General features: G+C 41.4%; 3 protein-coding genes across 7 annotated transcripts in view; all 3 read right to left on the bottom strand.

The window, feature by feature from the left end:
* Positions 1–1254: 1254 nt before the first annotated feature.
* Positions 1255–6292, bottom strand: LOC114556133 (uncharacterized). Its single transcript, XM_028578992.1, has 4 exons — positions 5969–6292; positions 2859–2948; positions 2714–2779; positions 1255–2603 (listed from the first exon to the last, which is right to left on the bottom strand). The coding sequence occupies exons 1-4, from the start codon at positions 6126–6128 to the stop codon at positions 1261–1263; spliced, it is 1659 nt and encodes a 552-aa protein (XP_028434793.1). The 5' UTR covers positions 6129–6292; the 3' UTR covers positions 1255–1260.
* Positions 6293–7109: 817 nt separating this feature from the next.
* Positions 7110–12436, bottom strand: LOC114556257 (phospholipase A2 inhibitor-like). The gene is made up of 4 exons (XM_028579168.1): positions 12326–12436; positions 8413–8509; positions 8230–8325; positions 7110–7642 (listed from the first exon to the last, which is right to left on the bottom strand). Exons 1-4 carry the CDS (start codon positions 12434–12436, stop codon positions 7110–7112), a joined length of 837 nt encoding a protein of 278 aa, XP_028434969.1.
* Positions 10498–23569, bottom strand: part of camsap1b (calmodulin regulated spectrin-associated protein 1b) — a 26853-nt gene continuing 13781 nt past the window's right edge. For 2 of the 5 annotated variants that reach the window (XM_028577658.1, XM_028577657.1), the window contains exons 6-18: positions 20697–20838; positions 20293–20432; positions 19613–19709; positions 19005–19161; positions 18456–18589; positions 18288–18372; positions 15762–18039; positions 15258–15394; positions 14953–15167; positions 14103–14205; positions 13838–13950; positions 13480–13598; positions 10498–12807 (exon numbers count right to left, since the gene is read on the bottom strand). In XM_028577658.1, the coding sequence (XP_028433459.1) occupies positions 12511–12807; positions 13480–13598; positions 13838–13950; positions 14103–14205; positions 14953–15167; positions 15258–15394; positions 15762–18039; positions 18288–18372; positions 18456–18589; positions 19005–19161; positions 19613–19709; positions 20293–20432; positions 20697–20838 (4017 nt within the window). In that variant the 3' untranslated portion in view covers positions 10498–12510. The remainder of the gene's footprint in view (positions 12808–13479; positions 13599–13837; positions 13951–14102; positions 14206–14952; positions 15168–15257; positions 15395–15761; positions 18040–18287; positions 18373–18455; positions 18590–19004; positions 19162–19612; positions 19710–20292; positions 20433–20696; positions 20839–23569) is intronic. The other 3 variants (XM_028577660.1, XM_028577659.1, XM_028577662.1) reach the window with 3 other exon arrangements.

The following is a 23569-nucleotide window of genomic DNA, read 5'->3' as shown; positions in this document are numbered from 1 at the left end:
CTGTGTATTTATATGAATGGAACATGCATGTTGTGTCCAGGTGTTATCATATTATGTTTACCTCCACGTTATGTTTTTAAGTCATTGTCAAAAGGGGTTGATCCATTTTGTACTATTTCTTATGAGAAGCGAGTGTACTTCTCGACGTATGAAATATGAACAAATAAATGCTGCATGCAGCCAGATACAATGAACGAAAAGACCTTTTTATTTGATCTTGGATCGTCAAATGACAACTTGTATAGAAGTATGAATACAGGGACAATCACATGTAGACAAATGTATAATTTCCTTTGATTAGAGTGCTGTTATTACAGTAGTATAAGTATTGACTTTATTTTGCAGTTACAGTGTCATTACATTTGAAATGCAGGAATAGTTTGACATTTTAGGAAATACACTTATTTGCTTTTCTTTGCTGCAAGTTAGATGAGAAGATCAATACCACTCTCATATCTATACAGTAAATATGACAAGACAGTTAGCTTAGCATAAAGACTAGCCTGGCTCTGTCTGAAGGTAACACAATCTGCATACCAGCAGCTCTAAAGCTTTCCAATTAATTTGTTTTTTATATATATATATATATATATATATATATATATATATATATATATATATATATATCTTTTGTTTAATCTTAACAGAAAACATGTCAAAGAAGAGTTTATCTAACTGCAGCAGCAATATACAAAACACAGCTTCAAAAACTAACCGCATTAAAAGGTGCAGTCGGTAAGCTTTATAAAACTTTGTCATATTTGCTTAAACTGACCCTATGTTCCAGTAGAACTACATAAAGAAGGTCATTTAAAAAACAATGTGGCTCCTCCACACCGCCTACTAAAATTTCATTTTAGACATTCATTATACATTTATTTACTATTCATTTATTACACAACCTTTGTGAACCTTAGACTTTGGTAAACTCATTTCAAGCAACAAAACAATTCATCAGACAACACATGAGTAAGGGTGTACATGTTTTTTCAAGAGATTTGAGGAATTTCAAAAAGCGAACTCAACTTTTCAGCCTTAGGACACATTTGGGCCTCACTATTCAGAAACCTACCTGAGTTTGCTCTGAACATTTTGACATGAAACACATGGGGTATCAGGTTATATGCAAATACCCTAAAAAGGTGACTCTAAGAAGATTTGTAAAACTCGAGAGAAATGCCCTTAGACCTCAGAGGGTTAAAGAGTGACAAAAAAAAAAAAAAAAAAAAAAAACTACTAATATTGTAAGTGAATAACTTTCTAAACTCCTTCGGTACCTCGATCCTGACGCCGCTGCTTGTTGATCTGTACCTGCTTCCACCTCTCTCTGGTCCTGCGACCGTTGTTCTGAACCACTTCGTGCAGCAGGTCCATGAAGGCGTACTCGTTGCCGGAGAGCAGGGTTTCATCATCTGGCGATGCGCCACCGGAGGGAGCCCTTGAGCCGGTGCTTTTGTTCTCTGCCCTCTGTCTGCTTCTCACAGCTTGCTTTGGTTCCATCCCCTGTTCAGCCTTGTTGCTGCTCTTCTTGGAGTTATCCAGTGCAGGATTTTCAGAAGATTCCAGTTTTTGATTTGGACCACGTTTTTCCTTTTTCAGATGTTGGGTCCGTCTCGCAGTAGCAGGGTCCTGGATCATGGCCTCCTTCTTTAGCTGCTCCTCTAGCCTTGTGTCAGTGTGGGAAAGAGCGTTGCCCAAAGAAGTGGTCTTGTCACCTGGTTTTGACTGAGACTGTCCCGACTTCATGTGAGCTACGGTCATTTTTAAAGTTTCTTGATTTGGAGCAGTTTGTAAATCATCCATTTCATTTTTCTCAAGGTCATCTTCCTTTTTGTCCCGGTCAGAATCAGAGGAACGCTCCTCCTTCTTTAACACTTTCTTCACCTCATCTCCAAACTTTGGTGTCCAAATAGTGAAGACATCAGACCCCTCCTCCTCCTCCTTTATTTTACATCTTGCCTGCCACTGAACTGCAGTTGGAGGCCAGGTGGCGATCCTCCCCATTACTTTTCCCATCTGTGATCTTTGACCTGGACCATCAGTGGACCGTTTGATGAAATCATCAGGATTGGGTTTATTCTGGTTTGTACCGATGCTGAGATAAGGCACGGTGTCAGCGTTTGCAGAAACATAGTGGGAGTTTTGCTCTTGATTTCTACCAACATCGGCTTGTTCAGCATTTTTGATCGCATCAGAGTTTGTTAGATTTTCTGTCTGCATTCCTCCATCTACTTCCCTTTCATTTCCCAGCTTCTGCTTTCCTTCATCTTGGTTTGCTGTGTCTTTTGACTGAGTCTCGGTCTCAGTTTGTAAAGTCCCTTGATCTTTCACAGGTGCACAAAAAGGAGACATGAGGAGAATAGCATTAGCTGACTTAGCTCGGAGTCCAGTAAAGGATCTCCTCCGTCCCATCTCTGAGTCCCAGTGATTGTTTTCTCCTTTCTCAGAGGGTCCTGGAGACCGAGCACAACTGGATCGGCTGTCTTCTTTCAACTCGTTTCGGTTTTCTTCCGGACGGCCAGGCATCACAGTTTTGTTGTTGCGTTTCCTGCGATGCAGCAATGCCAGGAAACACACCACCAACAGAAGCGAAAACAGGACCACTGCAGAGGAGCACATGCACAGCGTTGGAAGGAATATACTATTTAGAGCATCTGATATTTTTTTCCGTACAATCAAACGGAAACCTGCAAAAGAAAAAAACTAAACCTACCTATGGCAACAACCAGTGTGCAGACAATATTTGTATCAGACGATGGTGGTGATGTCACGCAAGGTCCTGGAAGGAACAACAAACATATGAAGCACAAATTATATAAAAAGGTAAAATATCAAAAGATGAAAAAGCCCGGGCATACCAGTGGGTGCAGATATTGTTACAGGCAGGCCAGAAGGTTGGGGATGGACAGAGAGCTCCGTCACTGATGGTGGTGATGAAACATTAGTGGCTAAAGGAAACAACCGACAAACCAAAGAGATAGAAAGCTGCTGAAGCAGCACAGTCGTCTAAATATGTTATTTTTTTATAAAATAAATTGTTTACAATTAGTTGTATCTGCACCTGGATCAAGATCAGAATCCGAATACTAGAGACAATCATGCTAAATGAAGGTGTAACTTCAAGAAAGAATATTTTGCTGCTTACTGAATTTTGGAGAAAACTCCACCTGATAATTAAGGCCATGAAAGCTCCAGTGAGTAGATCTCGAAATGTTTTTGTCAAACTTCTATTTCCAAGTTCAAGCTTAACAAGCATGATGTTGTAATTTAACAAGAAAAAAAGTCATAATATTAACCGACTATGTGAAGGAAACAAATACAACAACTTTATTATCAAAACCTCAGTTTACCCCCCAACTAACGGGGCCTTATACTACGTTTTGTTTTGGTTAAAATTCTAAATAATGGATAATTTGTTCAGAAAGAAATGGGCAGGGGCTATACAAACATGAATAAAGGAATCCAAAATTGAAAAGAAAAAAAATTTGGCTTCTAGGTTTACAGTTCAGGGATTATGCATTAGAAAAGTGGGTCCCAACCTGGGGTCCGGGCACCCCTCAGGGGGGCGGCAAATATCACAGGGGGTGCGCAAGTCTTTATCTGGTTTGAGGTAAAAAATATATATATATATTTGCACATGTGATAATACACTAGAATATATAATGTATACAAAAGTCTGTAGGGTAGGGGGGGCGCCAAGGAAAAAAGGTTGGGAACCACTGCATTAGAATATATCATGCTCTATAATTGATACATGGTGGTGCTATCCACAAAAGAAACTCATTTGTTTCTATGGTCAAACTTTACAATACATTTAATTTAACATTACAAATAAAACATAGATTTGAAAAATAAACATGAGATATTTTGAGAAGAGTCGTAATATTGTGTGATTTATTTATTTTTTTGCTCTATCGTGGAGAACGGGTGAGATTAGTCGGTCCGTTTTTGGGGGGTCAAATGGGGCATATGGATGACCTGAAGTTATAGGTTTCACAACAAGCACCTCATTTATTATCAGAGGTTTAATACTATTACAATGAAATCCCCACAAATGTTCATGATTTATTACTTGAAATTAGAACTTTTCCCCACAGATTTTGTCTCTAGTATCTTGTCATGGTCCGATTCCATTGGTAAACATGTTTTAAGTATGAACAAAACTAACCGAATGTACCAGCCTTTAAAGTAGATGTAGGGACCGTTAGGAGGAGATCACTGGGTTTGGGTTGAACAGATGTTTTTGTCTCCGATGTTGGTTGTGCTGGAGGCGTTGTCACAACTTTTGCTAGGGGGAACAACAGAGATACTAACTAAGTGCACATTTAGTTAAAACTAATGGTAAAAAAATTTTAAAACCCAAACTGGGACAAGAAGAACCACATGTACCAGTGTGTGAGGACATTATTATGGGTGCATCGCTGGGTTTGGGTTGGACAGAGGTTTTTGTCTCCGATGTTGGTCGTGGTGGAGGTGTTGTCACAATTTTTGCTAGGGGGAACAACAGAGATACTAAGCACAAATGATATAGCTACGAAGTGGGTAGAGATACTAAGCACAAACTAGAAAATGCATTTCCTGCAGAAAATGCTGAATAGCTAAATTGCTAAAGCTAAACTGGATTAATAGCTTAAATCTGTAAGAAGAAGTTCAGGTAGTGAGAATAGTTGGAAAGGTAGGAATTGTTTTAATTGGTATGAATTCCATTGACAAGTTGAATAACACCACGAATATAAAAAAGATGAGGAATAATTAAAGTTTTTTTTGAAAAGCTAATGCTAAAGCTAAACTGGATTGCTGGTTAAAATGTGTAACAAGTTGTAAGAAATGTGGAAAAGTGATAATTGTTTTAATTAATATATCTTTAAAAGTTGAAGCCATATTGTATGAAAGTTGTAGGTGTTACACCAGTGGCACAGCGGTGGCAAGTAAATGATATATTACTGTCTGTAGTTGCAATTTGACTGTCTGGCGAAAATGCTGCGTCATGCTTACTAATCAGTGGCCATGTTTGTAAACACTGAGGGAGATGGCTTTGATCGCTGATGTAATCAGCTACCGACCTATCACCATTGACATATATCACCTGTGTCAGACTGCTGCCATTAAGGGACACCGATCGTGACCTGTGAAAGAAAGGCTCAGACAGCCTAAAGTATATTGACATAACTGAAATGACCTTAATCTTCAGCACAAGACCACTTTGGTAACGTATTGATATAAAATGTAAGTGTAAAAAAAAAAAAAATGGAAGATTTAGAACTGTTGTCATTTGGAAGCTCGCCGAGCAAAATGTCTAAGGCTGATTGCTTAAATTAGCACATTGGCTGAAAGTAAACAAGCATACTTCTTTTGATGTATATACTGTATATTGTAGGACAAGGAAAAATTGTGGGCCTGAGAGCAAGTTATAGAGAAGGGACTAAGATGATTTCATTTTAAGGCTCCGTGCTTTAGCGATGACATCACCCACTGTAAGTCATGTAATACACACCCATTATAAACTTAACACTAACTTAAATTTCACAAAAATTGTTAAAGATATCAAACTGCTGAGAAAGAGACTCATTTTGTTTTGTTTTTGTGAATGGTCTAAAGTTTGATTGATGTCTGTAGGAGAAAGTATGAAGTCGGAGTAGCATTTTGAAGTAGAAGAGGATTTGAAGCCTGCTCTCATGGACTTTAATTGTAATAAAAAATTAAAAGCTTAATACTTTAAAAAGGTATAAAGAGCAGAACAAATGTTGAAGAAACCCCATCATGTGCTTAAAGAGCTGAACATTTTGATATTTTAATGTTTTTTGTAGCTACACTTATGCAGAAGTTAGAGGCGACCAAAGAAAGTTGAATAAAGAATCGGATAACTGAATCAGCAGTCACACAATTACATATCTAAGAAGTGGGCAAATATCCTGATTGTAATGGTGAAGAATTTCAAATATTAAACATTAACTGAGAGAAGATGTACCAGATGTGAATGCAGGGACTGCTGGGAGGATAACAGTTGGTTTGGTATGGACAGATTGCGTAACTGACGATGGTCTCGGTGGAGGAGACGTGACGCACAGTGACACGTTCCACACAGGTCGACCCCTCAGAGATGGAGGACTCTCACAGGTCACCTCCATCGGTCTGTTTAGCAGAGATCTGTTTTGGAGATCTGAGAAGAGAAGCAGCTTTAGGTTTTCACCAGTGTTGTAGTCAAGACCACCTAAACCGAGACCGAGTCAAGACCAAGACCAGATCAGTGCTAGCCTGACCCAACATGATGTTGGGGCGGGATAAACGGTTGTCTTTCAAAATTCCCTCTGCACGCAATAGGATAGAGCTACAACCAACCAGAGCAACGCTAGTTGATAGATTAAAGTCTTGCCGTATCCGAACACATCTTCCTTTTTTAAGAACGACTGCGGTGCCGTTCTTTGTTCTTTTCTCAAAGAAAAGCTGAACTCCAAGTCTCCAGAGTCACGGCCAAAGCCAATTCGAAAGAATTGCGCTTCGCCAGCAGCAATCTTCTTTGTTTTCAAGTAGCAGGGAATTCACGCGGAACTGTTGGCGCTCTGCCGTCATTATGTTAAGCCCGCCCACCGACTCTATACACGATGCGATTGGCCCAATCAGATTTTTGGTTTCGCTAGACCCCCTGGCTGCAAATTACATTTGCTGCCGCTAGGGTGTGTCTAGATTTCTAGGCTAGATCAGTGCCAGACAGCCAGAGCTTCTCCTGTCTCCCGCATTCACTTTCTTGGGAGTGTGTGTTAAGGGGGCGGGGTGAGGGGGTGCACAGTAACAAATTTAAAATTAGAAATGAGTCAAGTTATTGGTTGCATTTGAAGCAGGAGATTTTGCATTCAATCACAGTAATGATGTCAACACAAGCAGACAATGCAGAGGCAATTTAAGGATATCCCTGCAGTTGTGGTCTTGACCGGTCTTAAAATAAAATCCTGAGTCCTCTTTATCTGAGACCGAGTAAAAATGTGGTCGATTCCGAGATGAGACCTTCAAAAAGTGGTCTTGAGACCAGTCTTAAGACCAAGACCGATCTTGAATACTACAACACTGGTTTCTACAATGACTTGCTGTTTTCAGTCTATAAATGATATATTTCACAAACCTTTGAGGAAGTCGACAAAGTCTTCACCTCCACAGGAACAGTCCCAGGGGTTCCCATCCAATCGGATCTCGGTGGATCTGAGAGACCTGAAGACCTGAGGCGAGACCCGAGTCATCCTGTTTTCAGACAAGTCCAACTCGGTCAAGATAGTGTTGGAGCTAAAACTATTTAGATCAATTGTTCTGATCGTATTCTTATTCAGACTGAGCCTTGTAAGGTTAAGGAGCCCGTTAAGCATGGACGGATTCAGAACTTTGATTTGGTTGTCTGTAAGGCTGAGATCGCTGAGGATATCAGGCCGACCGAACCAGTTTGGGTTAATCTCTGTCAGCAAGTTGTGGTTTAAACTGAGACTCTTGAGGTTCTGGAAAGAACTGAAGGCCCCTTCAGCGATTCCTGTGACACCAGCGTTGTCGATCCTGAGCCTGGTTATGGAGGCAAGGTTGTTGCTGCGAAACACAGCGGAGTTTATCTCCCCAACATCCTTCAGAAACATCACCAGAGTTGAATAACCAGGGCTGAAACCTAAGAGCACAGTGTTGCGTATAGAACTTGAAAAACAGTTTTTACATGAAATTAGCTGCATTCATTGCATGATTTCTCACCAAATTACCAACCCCCCCCTTTTATTTACTTTTATTCAATTTGTATGCATGTTAAACCTATATTTTGTGGCAATAATATTTTTTTTTATTTTTTCAAAGTTGTACTTGTGCTGCCATCTAGTGGTTGAGTTGGTGCAATGTACCATCACCAGACTTAACTTTTTCTGACCACGTTCTGACCAGCAGCTATCAATCTATGGAGGTCAATATGGCGGGGATTTTCTGCCATAAAATAGTTTGTTTGATTACCCTGAACAAAGCATTATGATCATCAGCTGACACCAAAACACTCTACCGATTACCAAGAGGATGAAAATTCTCTTGGGCAGATGGATAGCACTTTAAAGTTCGGTTAACACACATTTAGAAACATTTTGAGAAATAGATTGGATTTACACTTTTATAAAGTTTTTATAAAGCTGTGGTAACGAATACATTTACAAAAGAAGACATTTTATTAAATGCTAATATGAGCTGAATACATTTGGCTGAACTTTAGGTCCTCACCTGGTGGTATCGCAAAGCAGATTAAAATGTTACCCTCCTCAGAACAAGACTGGCTCAAATGCACATTTAGCAGCATCAAAACGAGACCAACAGCGACTGTGGAGATGAAGAGGAATCAGAATAGCTTTGAATTCAACATATCAATTATTACACATTGTAAGAGAAAGGAATATGTGCGCTTACCTTTCATGGTGACCGATGTGATCGACGCTGGGTGCAGTCTTACAGCTTGGACTCTACCTAGAGTGAGTTTACTAAGTTCGGGAGGTCTTGTGATCACCTGAACAAGCAGGTGTGAAGAAAAATAAAAAAACACTGTTGCCATGGCAGAGCCGAGTTTGCCATGGTTATGAGCGCTGGCGTTGCGTTGAGGCGTTGAAGCCGCTGTTCCAGTTGGGTGGTAGAGTGTGAGGCAGTTACCACCAGGGGAGGCCTGAAGATGTTTTGACTACTTACAGTGAGGAAAATAAGTATTTGAACACCCTGCTATTTGGCAAGTTCTCCCATTTAGAAATCATGGAGGGGTCTGAAATTGTCAACGTAGGTGCATGTCCACTGTGAGAGACAATCTTAAAAAAAAAAATTCAGAAATCACAATGTATGATTTGTTAACTATTTATTTGTATGATACAGCTGCAAATAAGTATTTGAACACCTGAGAAAATCAATGTTAATATTTGGTTCAGTAGCCTTTGTTTGCAAGTACAGAGGTCAAACGTTGAGAAACAGAGTTTGAGCTCCCTCCAAAGATTCTCTATTGGGTTTAGGTCTGGAGACTGGCTAGGCCACGCCAGAACCTTGATATGCTTCTTACAGAGCCACTCCTTGGTTATCCTGGCTGTGTGCTTCGGGTCATCGTCATGTTGGAAGACCCAGCCTCGACCCATCTTCAATGCTCTAATTGAGGGAAGGAGGTTGTTCCCCAAAATCTCGCAATACATGGCCCCGGTCATCCTCTCCTTAATACAGTGCAGTCGCCCTGTCCCATGTGCAGAAAAACACCCCCAAAGCATGATGCTACCACCCCCAATGCTTCACAGTAGGGATGGTGTTCTTGGGATGGTACTCATCATTCTTCTTCCTCCAAACACGGTTAGTGGAATTATGACCAAAAAGTTCTATTTTGGTCTCATCTGACCACATGATTTTCTCCCATGACTCCTCTGGATCATCCAAATGGTCATTGGCAAACTTAAGACGGGCCTTGACATGTGCTGGTTTAAGTAGGGGAACCTTCCGTGCCATGCATGATTTCAAACCATGACGTCTTAGTGTATTACCAACCGTAACCTTGGAAACGGTGGTCCCAGCTCTTTTCAGGTCAATGACCAGCTCCTCCCGTGTAGTTCTGGGCTGATTTCTCACCTCTCTTAGGATTCATGAGACCCCACGAGGTGAGATCTTGCATGGAGCCCCAGTCCGAGGGAGATTGACAGTCATGTTTAGCTTCTTCCATTTTCTAATGATTGCTCCAACAGTGGACCTTTTTTCACCAAGCTGCTTGGCAATTTCCCCATAGCCCTTTCCAGCCTTGTGGAGGTGTACAATTTTGTCTCTAGTGTCTTTGGACAGCTCTTTGGTCTTGGCCATGTTAGTAGTTGGATTCTTACTGATTGTATGGGGTGGACAGGTGTCTTTATGCAGCTAACGACCTCAAACAGGTGCATCTAATTTAGGATATTAAATGGAGGGGAGGTGGACATTTTAAAGGCAGACTAACAGGTCTTTGAGGGTCAGAATTCTAGCTGATAGACAGGTGTTCAAATACTTATTTGCAGCTGTATCATACAAATAAATAGTTAAAAAATCATATATTGGGATTTCTGGATTTTTTTTTTTTAGATTATGTCTCTCACAGTGGACATGCACCTACGATGACAATTTCAGACCCCTCCATGATTTACAAGTGGGAGAACTTGCAAAATAGCAGGGTGTTCAAATACTTATTTTCCTCACTGTACTTGGATTTGCCTAAATTAGAAACCTAGTGTCATGTTGGATGATACATTTTTGCTTTGAGAAGATTTATACAACGCTGTGACATTAGTGTCAACTCATAAATGGGAAGAAAAATAAACATTTCCGTGAAAAGATGCAGCATTGTCTCTTGTGAAAGAACTGTGAAAATAAAAAATGACTTGTTGGTGAGCGGTTGTATTAAGATTAAAATCAGTGTGGTGTCTAAAACTAGAAAAACAAAAACAAAAACAGTGGAGTATCATAAAAATGGACAAATCAAGCCATGAGAAAGAATAAAAATGAAAAATGTGACTTTAATTCACTTGAAAATTTATTCTGTTTCAGTGCTTCCATTTTTAAAATAAATAGATGGCATGGGATCAAAGATAAAATCAACAAGGATGAAAAGTACACTAGTGTAACAAAAATGGTGTACAAATGCCAGAACAATCTTTTAGTTAACATAAAAATACACTTGCATACATTTACAGATCTGCCACCTCCCTCGCCCAAAAACAAATCAATATGCAGCAAATGAGAAATCAAGTATTCTGTTTTTGGGAGACAGCAGTAGTATCATATCAGCGGAGGCCCTTCAACGTTACATGTCAGTATTAAATCTTAGTGTTTGGTTAAGTTTTAACAATTTTACGAGTGCACAACAGCAGTTTTATCAATTAGTTCTTTGTGTTTATGCCCATTCAAAACGTAAAAATCCCAACAAACAGAAAGTAAAGTGCTCGTGCAACACTTACGGTTGTTCTCGAGGCCAACAACGGTTTCTAAAAAAGCACTTTGATTTTTTTTTTTTTTTTTTTTTTTTTTTTTTTTTAAAAGACAGAGAGAAGAGAGAGACGAAGTGGCAGTGTTTGTCAACACCTTGGAGGAATGTTCTTTAATGTTGGTATATAACTGAACCACAGTCCCCCCCCGTCCCGCCCACACAGAAACCCCTTTGTGAATATATCAAATACTGTCATTCGAAGCGGTTACAGAGAGGCGCAAAAACACCCTTCACAACAAGAGTGGTGTGCCTCTCTCGTGGTTAAAGATGGGACAGGCCAACAAAACCACTCAGGGATGGAAAGAGAGAGTTACATTGCGTGAAAGAAGCCAGTGTTCATGAGTGCACCTTTATACAGGACAATTCAAGAGTGCCCAGTGGGGAGAGAAAACACAACTAAGCTCTAAACATCAGAGAATTCCCGTTATGAAAACACATAACATCAGCTCAGACTCTATACCACATTGCTTTAAAACAAAACCCCCTCAAAAAAAAACATAATTTCTGCACCAAGACCTATCATTCACCCTCTTTTGACACCTTTCGAGGAAAAGGGTGTTTTTGACAAATAAAAGTATTTAAAATGACTTTTTTTTTTTTTTTTTTGCTATACACATTCAGTGCTACACGATCAGCGACAGTTTAAAAAGCGGTTGAAAAAACTGACGATAGTACCACGATGAGTGAAAGGCCAACGGATGTCTGAGGGAGACCTGAGGAGCTCCCCCGTGACAAAAGAAGAAGACAGTTCAGAGCAGCAGGTTTTTTTATTTTGGAGATCCCCGGTGAGGCAAAATCGGCAATGCCAGCCTGATTCGACAGATTTGACAGTCCACGCAGGAAGAGATTGTTTTTTTTTTTTGATGGGACAGCAAGGCAGTCCAATAGTCCTCAAGGGTTGTACAAAGGTCCCTTGTTTCAGACTTTCTGAAAAGAGCGACAAAATTTCCCCCAATGTCCCCTCATTTTGTCCGAATTCGTCCGAAGGACAGGCGCTTCCGGGAAAAGAAAGGACTTTGGTGCTGCAGCTGAGCTCTCAACCATGACAGTGCTGAACTAATAAATACTTTGTGGGAAAAAAAAATGGACATCCACCACATATCAGAAAGAGAGAGACAGAGAGAGAGAGAGAGAGAGAGAGAGAGAGAGAGAGAGAGAGAGAAAAAAAGCCACATGCTTGAGTCGTGGTTGTCGTATAAAAAAAAACAGAGCCGGACCAAAAGAAACCAAACAGATTGCACTAAGGTCACAGGGAGAAGAAGCCAATTTCAGCTGGCGTTCCTCTTTTTGTTGCCAGCACCAGTCCCTCAGACCACCTGTGACAGACAGACAGACAGACACAGACACACATACCTTTTTCCCATGTTTCTGCCTGGGTCCACCTACAGAGGACCACAAGTACATGAATGCGGCCTCTCCCGAGTAGGTTTTCAGACTGAGCATGGCGAGCTTGGCTGTGGGCATCAACGCAGTCTATTCAGGAAACAAGCAAGATGGGGATGATTGGGATGACGGAGGGTTTAAAATCCAGCGCTCTGCTATTTTCCGCCTTTCTTTGGCACAGCACCCCTCTTGGCCTGCCACAGGTGGTTGTGGATGGTCAGGGCATCCACGCTGACTGACACAGTCTTGGCGGGGATGACGGTGAACTGCTTCCGGTCTGAGCTGTACTTGTACAGCTTATCAATCATCTTCTTGGTGATGCTCTTGGGTCCCGTTCCCGTCAGCTTCTGTATCTCTTCGGTGTCGGGGAAGTACGAGTAGAGCGCCCGGAACTGGCAGCCACCGTCACGAAACAGGATCATCAGGTGGTTGGACTCGCACTTGTCCAACTCCTGGTGGGAAATGAGGTTAAACAGAGATCCACAAAAAAATATATTACTATGGCATAGATATATAACATTGAACTATATTGCAGTAGTAAGTTTTGTCAGTGCAAGGCTGCTGGTTCAAACAATGTGATAAATGTAATAGAAATAACCTTTTGAGCCTGAAAGAGACTCTCCTCCCCTAATAATTATGTTTGAAAAATTGGAGACATCTTTGAAGACAAATAACATGTTCATAAAAGCAGATCTATTTTGAAAAAGAGTGACGACCTGTTCTGGTGTTGTGTATAATGTGAGGTCTTGATTTTTGTGTGATGGACTTAGTCAACCCCAAAAGTGTCCAGTAAGCCCAGTTTAACCGTTAACCGTTTAACAGTTGTTTGTTCCAAGTTTTGCGGTTATGGAGGAGATACTGTACAAGTGGAAAAGTGTTTCCTACCTTGGTACCACAACAATGGACCAGAGAAAGTATTTTGTTATGTTGCCAAGATAGCAGTGTCACCAAATTTAATGTTAGAAAAGAGTCACTGGTCACACGCATAGCAGAAGCAAATTTGTAAAAATAGGTCTCAAACTGAGTTCATAACAGTGCCTTTATATAAACAGATGACTTCATATGAACAGATAAAACAAACTACTCTGTAAATTCCATAAAACAGATGTTGGCAGAGCACTGACCTCTAGGATCTGGTTCTTCTGAGGCTCATTGACCTTTCCTGCCAGGCAGCAGTGGGAGATTGCATTGTGGATGATTGGCTTATTCGACTTGGAGCTGGGCTCCTTGAATAGTTTGGGACCTAAAAAAGCAGCAAACCCAGTTAGACCACATGTTTATTATGTAACACATAACATAAACATAACACAAATAACGAGTCAGTCATGACTACAAATCAGCTGCGGCTACGATCCGTTTGTTGTGTTCTGAAAATGATGACAAGCAAGACCGTGAAATTGACTGGCCACGTTTATTGTGTCCTGACATATTGATATTTTTCAACGGATGAGTGAAAGACCACAACTACTGGTCTGTACTTACCGGTATATTCAGCCATAGAAGCGATGGAAGATGCCGTGGAGCCGTTGTCCCAGTCTCTTTCGGCAGTTCGACTGTTGTTACGGGTGCCTGGAAACGACTCCACCGAGTCACAGCTGGAAGGCATAATGAAATGGAGGTACAGGTTGAACAATAAATCAATCCGAAAAATACTATAAATACTGCAAATCTTAAACATGGACAATGCACAAATTATTCTTAAGCACAAGCTCACGAGTAAACTAAACTAAATTTGCAAGCAATTTACCGCTGAGAGCCAGCCCCTCCCGAGTTGACGCTGTCAGCCTCGTTGGTGGCAGCAGAGGCCAGAGACAGACTGGAGCCTGATTGGGCGTTGCTCAGGTTGTCAGCTATGTGAAACAGAGAGGATACTTTCAATTATTTTGTAAAAATGACCGTGTCACTTTAGGAGCAACTGCTAGATACACAGCTGAGACTTTACCCACAAGACATAACGTTCGCATCTTTTATAGCAGTTAGACACATACTTCATATGATTAGATGCCCATAAAACACAATAAAAATGAATTTATCCAAAATATCAAACTCAACATAGGATTTGTAAATATAGTTACTTACAGTTATGGGAAGATTAAATGATAATTATTTTAATAATATAAAATGATGACAGCAATAATGAAGAAGTGTATATAGTTTAATCGAGGTAGCGCGCCACTTAGATCTTAAGGTACCTTACATTCCAAACAATAGAAGAAATATGGCTTTTGCTGTGTGAAATACAGTCTCAATTTTATACAGTCGTTTTTATGATGTTAGTATAGGTAGTCTTTGTTTCAGACGTGGTGGCCCAACTTAGAATAAAAAATATTAATAAAAACACTGCTGGAAACCCTCAATAACATAACTCAATATTTGATATTGACATTGGTGTCAGAAATTAATCTCAGTCATGTTAGTATTAATGTGGTATTAATAACCTTTAAATAGAAAATGACTGAATCAGAATAGAATAAATAGAACATTATATGAATGTGCCGGAAAGCTCAGTTGAAAAAAACAAATGAAGCGCAATGTGCTGAGACATTTAAACAGAAGTTTACCAGCTAAATGTCAAGCTAATGATGTAACAATCTTACGTGTGGAAGAGCCCTTGGAGAAATTATCACTGGAGGATTCCTCTCTGAAGACAGACTTGGGTCTGTGTTTCTGCTTCGGTTTGGGGGTTTTGGGCTTCACGAGGCCTTGTTCCTCCAAAATCTCCTGCTGCTTCCTCCGCAGATACTCTTGCTTTATCAGCTCCCGCCGCGTCTTCTCCTCTTCTTTACGCAAGCGGTCCTCCTCTGCCTTCCGTCTGGTTTTGAAACAAAAACACCTGCATTTTAGCATTTTATTTGGAAGAATTACGTCTGAATCCTATGCTAACGTTGGTAAAGCAAGTTACCTGGCTTCGTCTCGTTTCAGCTCCGATTCGGATTCTAGTTGTTGTTTACGGAGTCGAGCCTCCTCAGCTTTCTTCTGCTGCTTCAGCAAGAACGCTGCTCTCTTCTTAGCAAGCTCATCCTCCGCCTTCTGCTCATCCTACAACATGCAAACATGAAACCCGAATTTAGTGCTGACATGAATGACTAGGTTGATCATCAGAAGTCTTTTAAGAGTGGCTTAAATATGAAAAAAAAAAATTGCTAATTTATTATGTAGACCCTGGTAAACTGAAATGGGATATTTCAGATAATCACGGTACTAAATTATTTCATAGATTAATAAAAGAAACCGATGTAAGAGATATCAATATTGGGGAAAACAATCATTAGGAGCACCCCTACTTTAACTAATATCATCATGAACCATTGCTATTTATAATATCATCATCACTGTAATAAAAACTAAATGAATAAATTAAAAGATTTAACAAATAAATATTTCCGTTTTCATGCAAAGGCATTACCTTGAAGAAGAAGCCCATGCCTGACCTCTGCTCTCCATCAACTCCTTCCGTCGTGGTGTCCTCGGCAGCCTCCTCTTCCTCCGGGGCTTTCAGCTCTGACAGATCAACCTCAATCAGGTGGGATTTGTTGCGCTGCACCTCGTCCGATGGTATATTCTCTTTCCCTGAACCGTCTGAGGAGTTGAGCTCAGACTCTCTAAGGGTGCTGGACAGGCACCCGTCAAAGGACACTTCTGGGGCAGCCACTGCCTTCAGGTCCACGCGGGTCGGCAGGCGCATGTTCGCCTCATCGTGAAGGCGAAAGTTGCCGCTCCGAACGTGGCCTGGCCTGTCGATTGTCTCTCCTGCCGTGGGGTATCTGAGGCCGTCGACCTGGTCGGCCCTGGGGGACCTGCCCCCAGCTAACTGCCTTAGGTGTGGTAATGTCTCTGACCCACTCTGGGTGGGGGTGAGGGTCCTGGAGGCCTGCCAGCTCTGCTCCTTGGATATCTTTAGCTCTGATGGTTTGGACCTGGAGCCCCGGCCCGAGCTCAGTTTGGGGGGTTTCCTGGTAGGAGCGGTGCCACTGTTAGAGAGGTGCTCCACAAAGTGAAAGCTTGCCCCCGCCTTTGAGTCACCATTTTTGCCACTGGTAACAGGAGGAGGTGGGGTTGCACCAGAGGGGGACTGTACATTCTGTTTCATCAACATCTCCTGCTGCAGTGACAGCTGCATCATTTGTTGCTGGATGCTGCCGATAGCGTCGTTCAACAGATCGATGGAGCGGCTGCACTCATTCAGGTCCAACTCTTCTTCTAGATAGAAGCTACCGCTGCTCCCTTTCTTGTCTGCTTTTAAGGAACCCGGCGGGTTGGATGCCGCCACCACTTTGTCCCCTCTGAAGGCATCAACACACATATCATCTTTACTTGACGGCGCTTTCTCCCCGTTGAGCTCGTCTTTAGACACGTCAGCTTTAAGTGGGTTGGGTAAAGTGTCACTCTTGCCTCCACCTTTCTTTACGATGTTCAGAAAGGCTGCCTTTCCCAGCTTCTGCCTCTGCCTCGCTGACAGCACTTCCATCTTCTTCTTCTGGTGCTCAATGGCACGTCGTTTCTCCTCCAGCTGCATACGGAGCTGGACAATCTCAGAAGCCAGTACATTAGAACCACCGCTACCATCACCTGTACGAGGGCATCCTCCCAAGGGTGAGGAGGGGCTCTGGTCCCTTTTAAGCCTCCAGGAGGAAGCCAGGGGCCCGCTGCTCTCGGACCCATCTGGAGTGGTCCTTTGGGAGCTGGAGGCACTGGAGCGTAGGTCGTGGTTGCTGCCAAAGCGCTGCTGCTGGGCTTTGCGCTCAGCGAAGGAGGTCATGCGTACACTGCCACTGGCCACGCTGCTTGCCTGGGACTGAGCGCTGAGACAGGGGCTGGAGCGACCGCTGCCACCATTCATGTCTTTGTCCTCATGCTCTTTCACATTCATGTCCTCTTGGAGTTTGGCGGATTCTTCTTCTTCTTTATTGAAGGCTTTCCTGTGCCAGTTGGGGTCTTTAGTGGTAAAAGCTTCATCCAGATCCTCTTCCTCTTCATCCATGTCTTCAAGCTCAGCATCCAGGACCTGGTCAGACTTTGGTTCTTCAGAATCTGAATGAAGGTAGAAACCCCCAGCTGGCTCTCTGGATGAGGGGTCAACACTGCTGGTAACAATGGGGCTAAAATCTGCCTGACCCTGTTGAGGCTCCTCTGACAAGTCTACCTGCTCACCCGGAGGAGTAAAGGTTTGGTTCAAGCTGCAGGGAGCTTTCCTACGAACGGCCGATGTAGATCCATCTCCTCGGCGTAGAGAGCCCCTTCCTGAAGAGTGGGGCGCCTCACCACTCTCCTCCTCCTTGTTTAGGCATACAGACTTCTCTTTAGCTGTTTTGATCACGGAAGGCATCAGTGGTTCTAGGTAAAAGCTATCTGGGTCAGGTTTGGGTCCTACTGTGGCAGTTGCTTGCGTTCCGTCAACCCGTTTGGAGATGACGGGACCATCAGTCCTGGCAACTGCCACCTGAGTTTCTTCCTCGTCCTCAATGTTGACGTTACCCAGGAGGCTGTGGCCGTTGACTCTGCGCATCGCAGCCTGTGATGGCTGGTGGACAGAAATCTGGTGTTTGGGTGTGACGTTGATGGCGTTGGACGCCAGGCTGTCCTTACTTATGGAGCGAGCCAGACTCACACTGTCCCCAGAAGCAATGTCTGCATCACTGTCTGTGGCTGATTGCAACATGTAGGGGCTCAATGTGGACAGTGGTCTGCAGAAGGAGAGCATGGAAAAAAAAAAAAAAAAAAAAAAAAAGCTCAGACATAAAGTCAGCAAGAGATATAGCTTAACAATATATGGAATTTGTAAACTTCCTACATAGGTTTCGTTTAAATTTTATTCTTTAGGCAACTTTTTACCACTCTGACAGAGCTACAAAAGTTCTTCCAAACCGAACACATGAGTACAAACTGTTGTTTAAGATTAAAGCTCATTAAGGTTTTTAAAAACTTTAGGTACCTTTGTCTCTTGTCGGGCCATGCAACAACAGAGCCTCGGGGTTGTCCGTCCATCTGAGTCAGGGAGTTGGAGCGGTTTCTAAGACCTAACGAGAAACACACACAAGCAATGATTACGTATAACAACAGCTGCTGGTCACAATCCTATAATGACAAGTTGAACACAAACCTGTATCTTTTGTGGGCAAGTAAAGGGTGTGAAGACTGTTGCCCTTACCAGAAACATCTTCTCCTTGCTGCTTTTGTTGCCTCTGTCGGAGAGGCAGGAGCGGGTGGGAAGGACTGAATGTTGGACCCCCTTTACTAAAAGCACAAAAAAAAGCAGGTTACAAAATCATAACTGTCATTCAAACAGCCTGAATAAAGTACACAGATTAAGAATTTTTCCGCCAGCCAAATGCATTCAACACAAAATACTTTACCAGACAACAGACTAGCAGGTGGCCTGAAAAACCCCAAATGACTTCTTTTAGATAAGATAAACCTTTACTTCCAGTCTCCCACACAAACGCTAACAATGCACACACAGACAAAGAGCAATAATCAGCTTAACTTTGAGCAAATTAAATTTGGTGAGGTGAGAAGAGGTGTAGAGGTAACATGAGAATGAAGGTCAGACACTGCTGCATATGTACCCATCCTTGTAGGGCTACTATAACTGGTTAGGAGACAGGATCATGATGAGGTGGAATGAGAAGGAAAGTGAGAGAAGACTTACAGGGGGTCAGAGTCTTCAGGGTGCAGGAAGTACCTGTTACAGACTTCAGGACTGCTCTGGTTATCTGCCACACCAGGGCTGGCCAGGAAGCTGCGCTTGGTGGCATTGGAAATAGGCACTGATGGACGGGCACTCTTGGGCTGAGCTATGGCTCGAGCTGAAGAAAGAAAGAGGTGCCGATCATGTTAATAATCGTAGTGACTGATGCTGGCTGTCAATAGAAAGCTCAACCAGTGACATTGACTGGGATTTACTTCTAATTGTGATCCAAATAAAAAACAGACACAAGACAATGAACACATAAGAAAATGCAACTTCCATTGATGTAAATCTTGCTTATGAAGAAAAACTCCAAAACAAGGAAATATAATAGTTTCCTAATGAATGAGATACTTAATAAGTACAGTAAGTTGTGACATCAAGTTACTCTAACTTTAGAATTAGTTATTTGATCCACACTGAAGGACACTTCATTGTAAAATGGAATGTAAAAAAACTGGGTACTTATTATTCATCGCACTTTAATTATGTGAAAACCGTTCAGTCTAAACTGTGTCTGCACTTGATGCATTTTGTATCCAATGTAATAACCACACCAGGATGCTTACCATCTTTAAACTCTTGGAGATCTCTGGGCTGGACAAACTCTGGCTTGACAGTCTCAAACCACCAGAAGAGCTCAGCAATGAACACCATCACATTGTGCTACATAGACAGCAAAAGAAACATTTTACAAAATCTTGAATACAGACTCTTGACAATACAATAATAATACAATAATAACAGCAAGAATGGTTATCCCCACATAATACAAGTGTTTTTTTTTTTTTTTTTTAAATCTGTTAAGCCAGAGTTGAATAATGTGGACCATAGCTGGTCCACATTAGGTTAGTGAGCCTGTGCTTAAGTTGTTGCTAACTTCTAAGCTAACCCCCTTCACTCTCTTTAAATCAGCAGGTAGCAAGCAAGACACAGGAACTTAGCTTGTGTCTTGAGGAGTTGTAGCCTTATTCACACACTGCACTGCTAGGTTCACAGCTATAATGTTACTGAAATGTTACTCTCGTTCTGTGCTTTGACTCATCCAGATGCTCTTCACGTTGTTTTTACATTCATATGCTTAGGCGGTGCGCAAAAACACTTAGGTGATGCACCTAAGCCATATAATGGCATGGAAAACCTAAGCAGGTAGTAGCGTCTGTTGCTGCCTGATATAATAGCTGGCTTACTCTACTACAAGGTTAAATGTACAAATGTTTATGAAAACACAGCATGTCACTTTTTGTACCTTGAGCACCAGCGGCGAGTAGAGCATGTCTTCCGTCGTCAGATAGAAACTTTTATTCAGATACTCGTTGGAGAACTCTCTGAGTAGCCGGATGTTGTATAGGCTATCAGCGATGGAGGGGACTTCCTTCAGGCAAATATCTGATCAGACAGGGAGAGAGCAGGTCAGGACACAACTCAATGACTTGATGGCTATAAATGTCACACTGACTGCACTGGGACAGTAAGCCATGTGCAATTGCCAAAAATAGTATCACACATGGATATTAAATTCAATATGTTAGCAAAATAAACTTGATGCCCTTTACGGAAAAATTCTTTAAGGGCAACTGATAATTAGTGGAATGTAGCTATTGAACTGGGCATGCGAGTGTGTGAAAGTGCGTGCATGCAAGCACAGCATACCCTCCAGCTTCATGAGGTCTGGGCAGTAGTAGTTGACCACAGTGAGCATTGCAGCTCCGTCACAAACATCCCTCATCAGGTCTTCCAGCAGAGGGAAGAAGGGCAGCTGTCGGCCTGAAGCATGCTCCCGACGATACCGTACCTAACCACCAGGGGGATGGGGGATAAGGGTTTAATAATAAAAAATAAAAAAAAAGCAACAACAACACACCACCATGGTTCTACCAACGAATGACGAGACATAAAACATCCTAAATGCAATGACTAGTGTCACAAGTACAAATCTCTTTTGTTGTGAGATTCACGTCTACTAGTCAAGGCATATATTGATCACGGATGTTTCGGCTTCAGTTAATGCTAAGGTTCTCCCCCGGAGTTTTATATTTTATATTAAATATTACGTTTTTTTGTTTTTATATAAGCTGATACTCCGCTTCAACTGATCAACAGCAGGTTTAGTTAATTTCCAAAAGAAAATAATGACAAAATAGTTTAGGGAGAACCCTGTAGACCTGGTTAACTGTGAGGAGATGGAGGTTGAAGTGTTAGAGCAGTGATATGAACACAGAAGTGGGAAGGCGGATAGCGGTGGAGGCCGGTCAAACTAGGCAAAGTGACCCAGCTGACTGGGAGGGAAACTGGGGTAATCACTGGCCCACTTATGGAAAATGAGTGTGTAGCAAGTACAGGAACGCACTCCCCCCAGATGCATTAGTTTTGGATACATACTCTATACAGCTGGTAAGGATAGGCATTTTCAGAATTTATTTGAGTTTACACAATTCATTTATCAATTTGAACAAGCACAAATTAACTAAATACAACAGACTCGAATGATATAGGCTAAACATTGTTACATAGGCACCCATTATAGAAACTCAAAATGGAGATCAATTAGAGACCTACATATGATGTGGAGCATCAGAAATAGACCGTACAGGATGCCAAAGCAGACTGTACCAACTGGTAGTGCTGCTTCTAACTCCAAAAGATTCTGCATGACTTACAAATACTCACCTTATACTGGTAACACCGCTCCCTATGAGATGACTAACCAATGACATTATCTGTGATACTTGTATTAAAAAAAAAAAAAAGTGACTCAAAGTTACTTAGAAATGCAGATGGAATTAGGCAAATATATTTCACTAATATATCCGATTTATCTATATAAAGATATTTGCATCACATAATGCAGAAGTGGGAATGACTAATAGAGCCGATATTAGTTTATCGCAGATGTATCTGTAATTGTGTAATGTCGTTGATAAGTAACAAAAAAAACTGCAGTACAGAAATACCAAACTAGGTTTGAGGTCATTTCAAAACAGTGTCACCATTACATAGTTTGTCCACTGGAAAGCACCGACAAGTTCATTTGCTTAGTATATATCTTGGTCACAATTCTTAAAAAAAAGAAGAAGACATATGTAAGGAATCTCTATCAAGATTGTTTATATAATGTGTCTTTGTAAAAAAACAAACAAAAAATACTATCACTGATTTTTTTCAAACTCTCAAATATCAGTATCTGACTCAAAAATGCAGTAGGAGTTGGGCTATAGACTCCAAGAGAAAACTTTAAACCCTTTAATAAAGAGATCAAAGCTTGATTTTCAACACTAACTCAGTGTTTTCTCTATGTTGATTTGAAAATGGTGGCCCGCCACGGCAAAGTTTCTGCCGCCATGGTATCAGAAATAGGGCGCACAATGTACAGTAGTCACGGTTGCCTTTTAAATAATCCTGCCTGTTGGAAAGCCTGTCCACGCCCCCCGCAGGTGGACGCAATACTGCAGACGGATGTCGGTTGAGTGAGTGGCACGCGCTTTGATGTCTGTTTTAGAGAGGCAGCGGACTTTATTGATTCCTTTTCTTCATTCCGTCTGGTTTGTGCGTTCGTGAGGAAAACGTGAGTATTGTACATGTGGAGTTTGTTGTGTGACACCATGCAGGACAAATATATCTGTATAGTTTAACTATTTAGATCGAAGTTATGGCAGGAGTTGTCATGAAAAACTTATTTTCCTTTCTCCACAGCACACTCGTTAGAGTCTACTTACTTAATCATCGCCATTAATATGTGATAACGCCGGGTTTATATCACACTCTGTGTGCTCTGAGTATATATGTGTGTGTATATATATATATATATATATATATATATATATATATATATATATATATATATATATATATATATATATATATATATATATATATATATACACATATACATATATATATACATATATATATATATATATATATATTATATATATATATATACATACATACATACATACATACATATCTAAAGGAAAACACTGCTAACTGAAGAAACATGCCAAACCCTACCACAGGTCTGGTGAAACTATGAGATAACTATGCACGATTTAAAGAAAATCAATCATAAACAGCACAACAGATATTTATCTAAATAACTTACACATGTATAGCATTTCCTTAACATTTACTCTGATGCATCTACAGTGTACTGGGAGGATATTCCACAAAATTATACCAACTGTACTGAGGCAGCTTTTGTCACAAGTCACAGGTGAAACAACCAACTAAACTTAAGGAGCTCTACTACAAAATAAGCTCTACTGTACATAAAAAGGGACTTCTCCTGACTAAGAGGGAACACTGTACCGCTTCGGAGAGCTCCTCTGGCTCCAGCATGCAGTGGGCCAGCTCGTGCATGACATCAGGCTGACACACACACAAGAGAGCAGATATACTGTCAGAGGAGACCGTGTGCACAGAGGAAACAGTGTTTGAGAGCATAAGAGAGAGACCAAAGGGGGAATGAAAAAGCAGATCAGTGAGAGGAGGTGGCCAGGGATGGGACTGCAAAGCAAAGGAGAGGT

The sequence above is a fragment of the Perca flavescens genome, chromosome 5, assembly GCF_004354835.1.
Source record: "Perca flavescens isolate YP-PL-M2 chromosome 5, PFLA_1.0, whole genome shotgun sequence".
NCBI classification, from domain to species: Eukaryota; Metazoa; Chordata; class Actinopteri; order Perciformes; family Percidae; genus Perca; species Perca flavescens.
Note: the sequence above shows the minus strand (reverse complement) of the source record. Positions and strands in the feature narration are given on the sequence as shown.

Excerpts from the sequence above, each read along its gene's own strand:
- LOC114556257 (XM_028579168.1), bottom strand. The coding sequence starts at position 12,436 with ATGCCCACAGCCAAGCTCGCCATGCTCAGTCTGAAAACCTACTCGGGA. Across the intron at positions 8,510-12,325 it reads GGCAGAAACATGGGAAAAAG|GTGATCACAAGACCTCCCGA; the intron begins GTATGTGTGTCT and ends CTGCTTGTTCAG. Across the intron at positions 8,326-8,412 it reads CACATCGGTCACCATGAAAG|TCGCTGTTGGTCTCGTTTTG; the intron begins GTAAGCGCACAT and ends TCATCTCCACAG.
- LOC114556133 (XM_028578992.1), bottom strand. The coding sequence starts at position 6,128 with ATGGAGGTGACCTGTGAGAGTCCTCCATCTCTGAGGGGTCGACCTGTG. Across the intron at positions 2,780-2,858 it reads AACAATATCTGCACCCACTG|GACCTTGCGTGACATCACCA; the intron begins GTATGCCCGGGC and ends TGTTCCTTCCAG. Across the intron at positions 2,604-2,713 it reads CACACTGGTTGTTGCCATAG|TGGTCCTGTTTTCGCTTCTG; the intron begins GTAGGTTTAGTT and ends GCTCCTCTGCAG.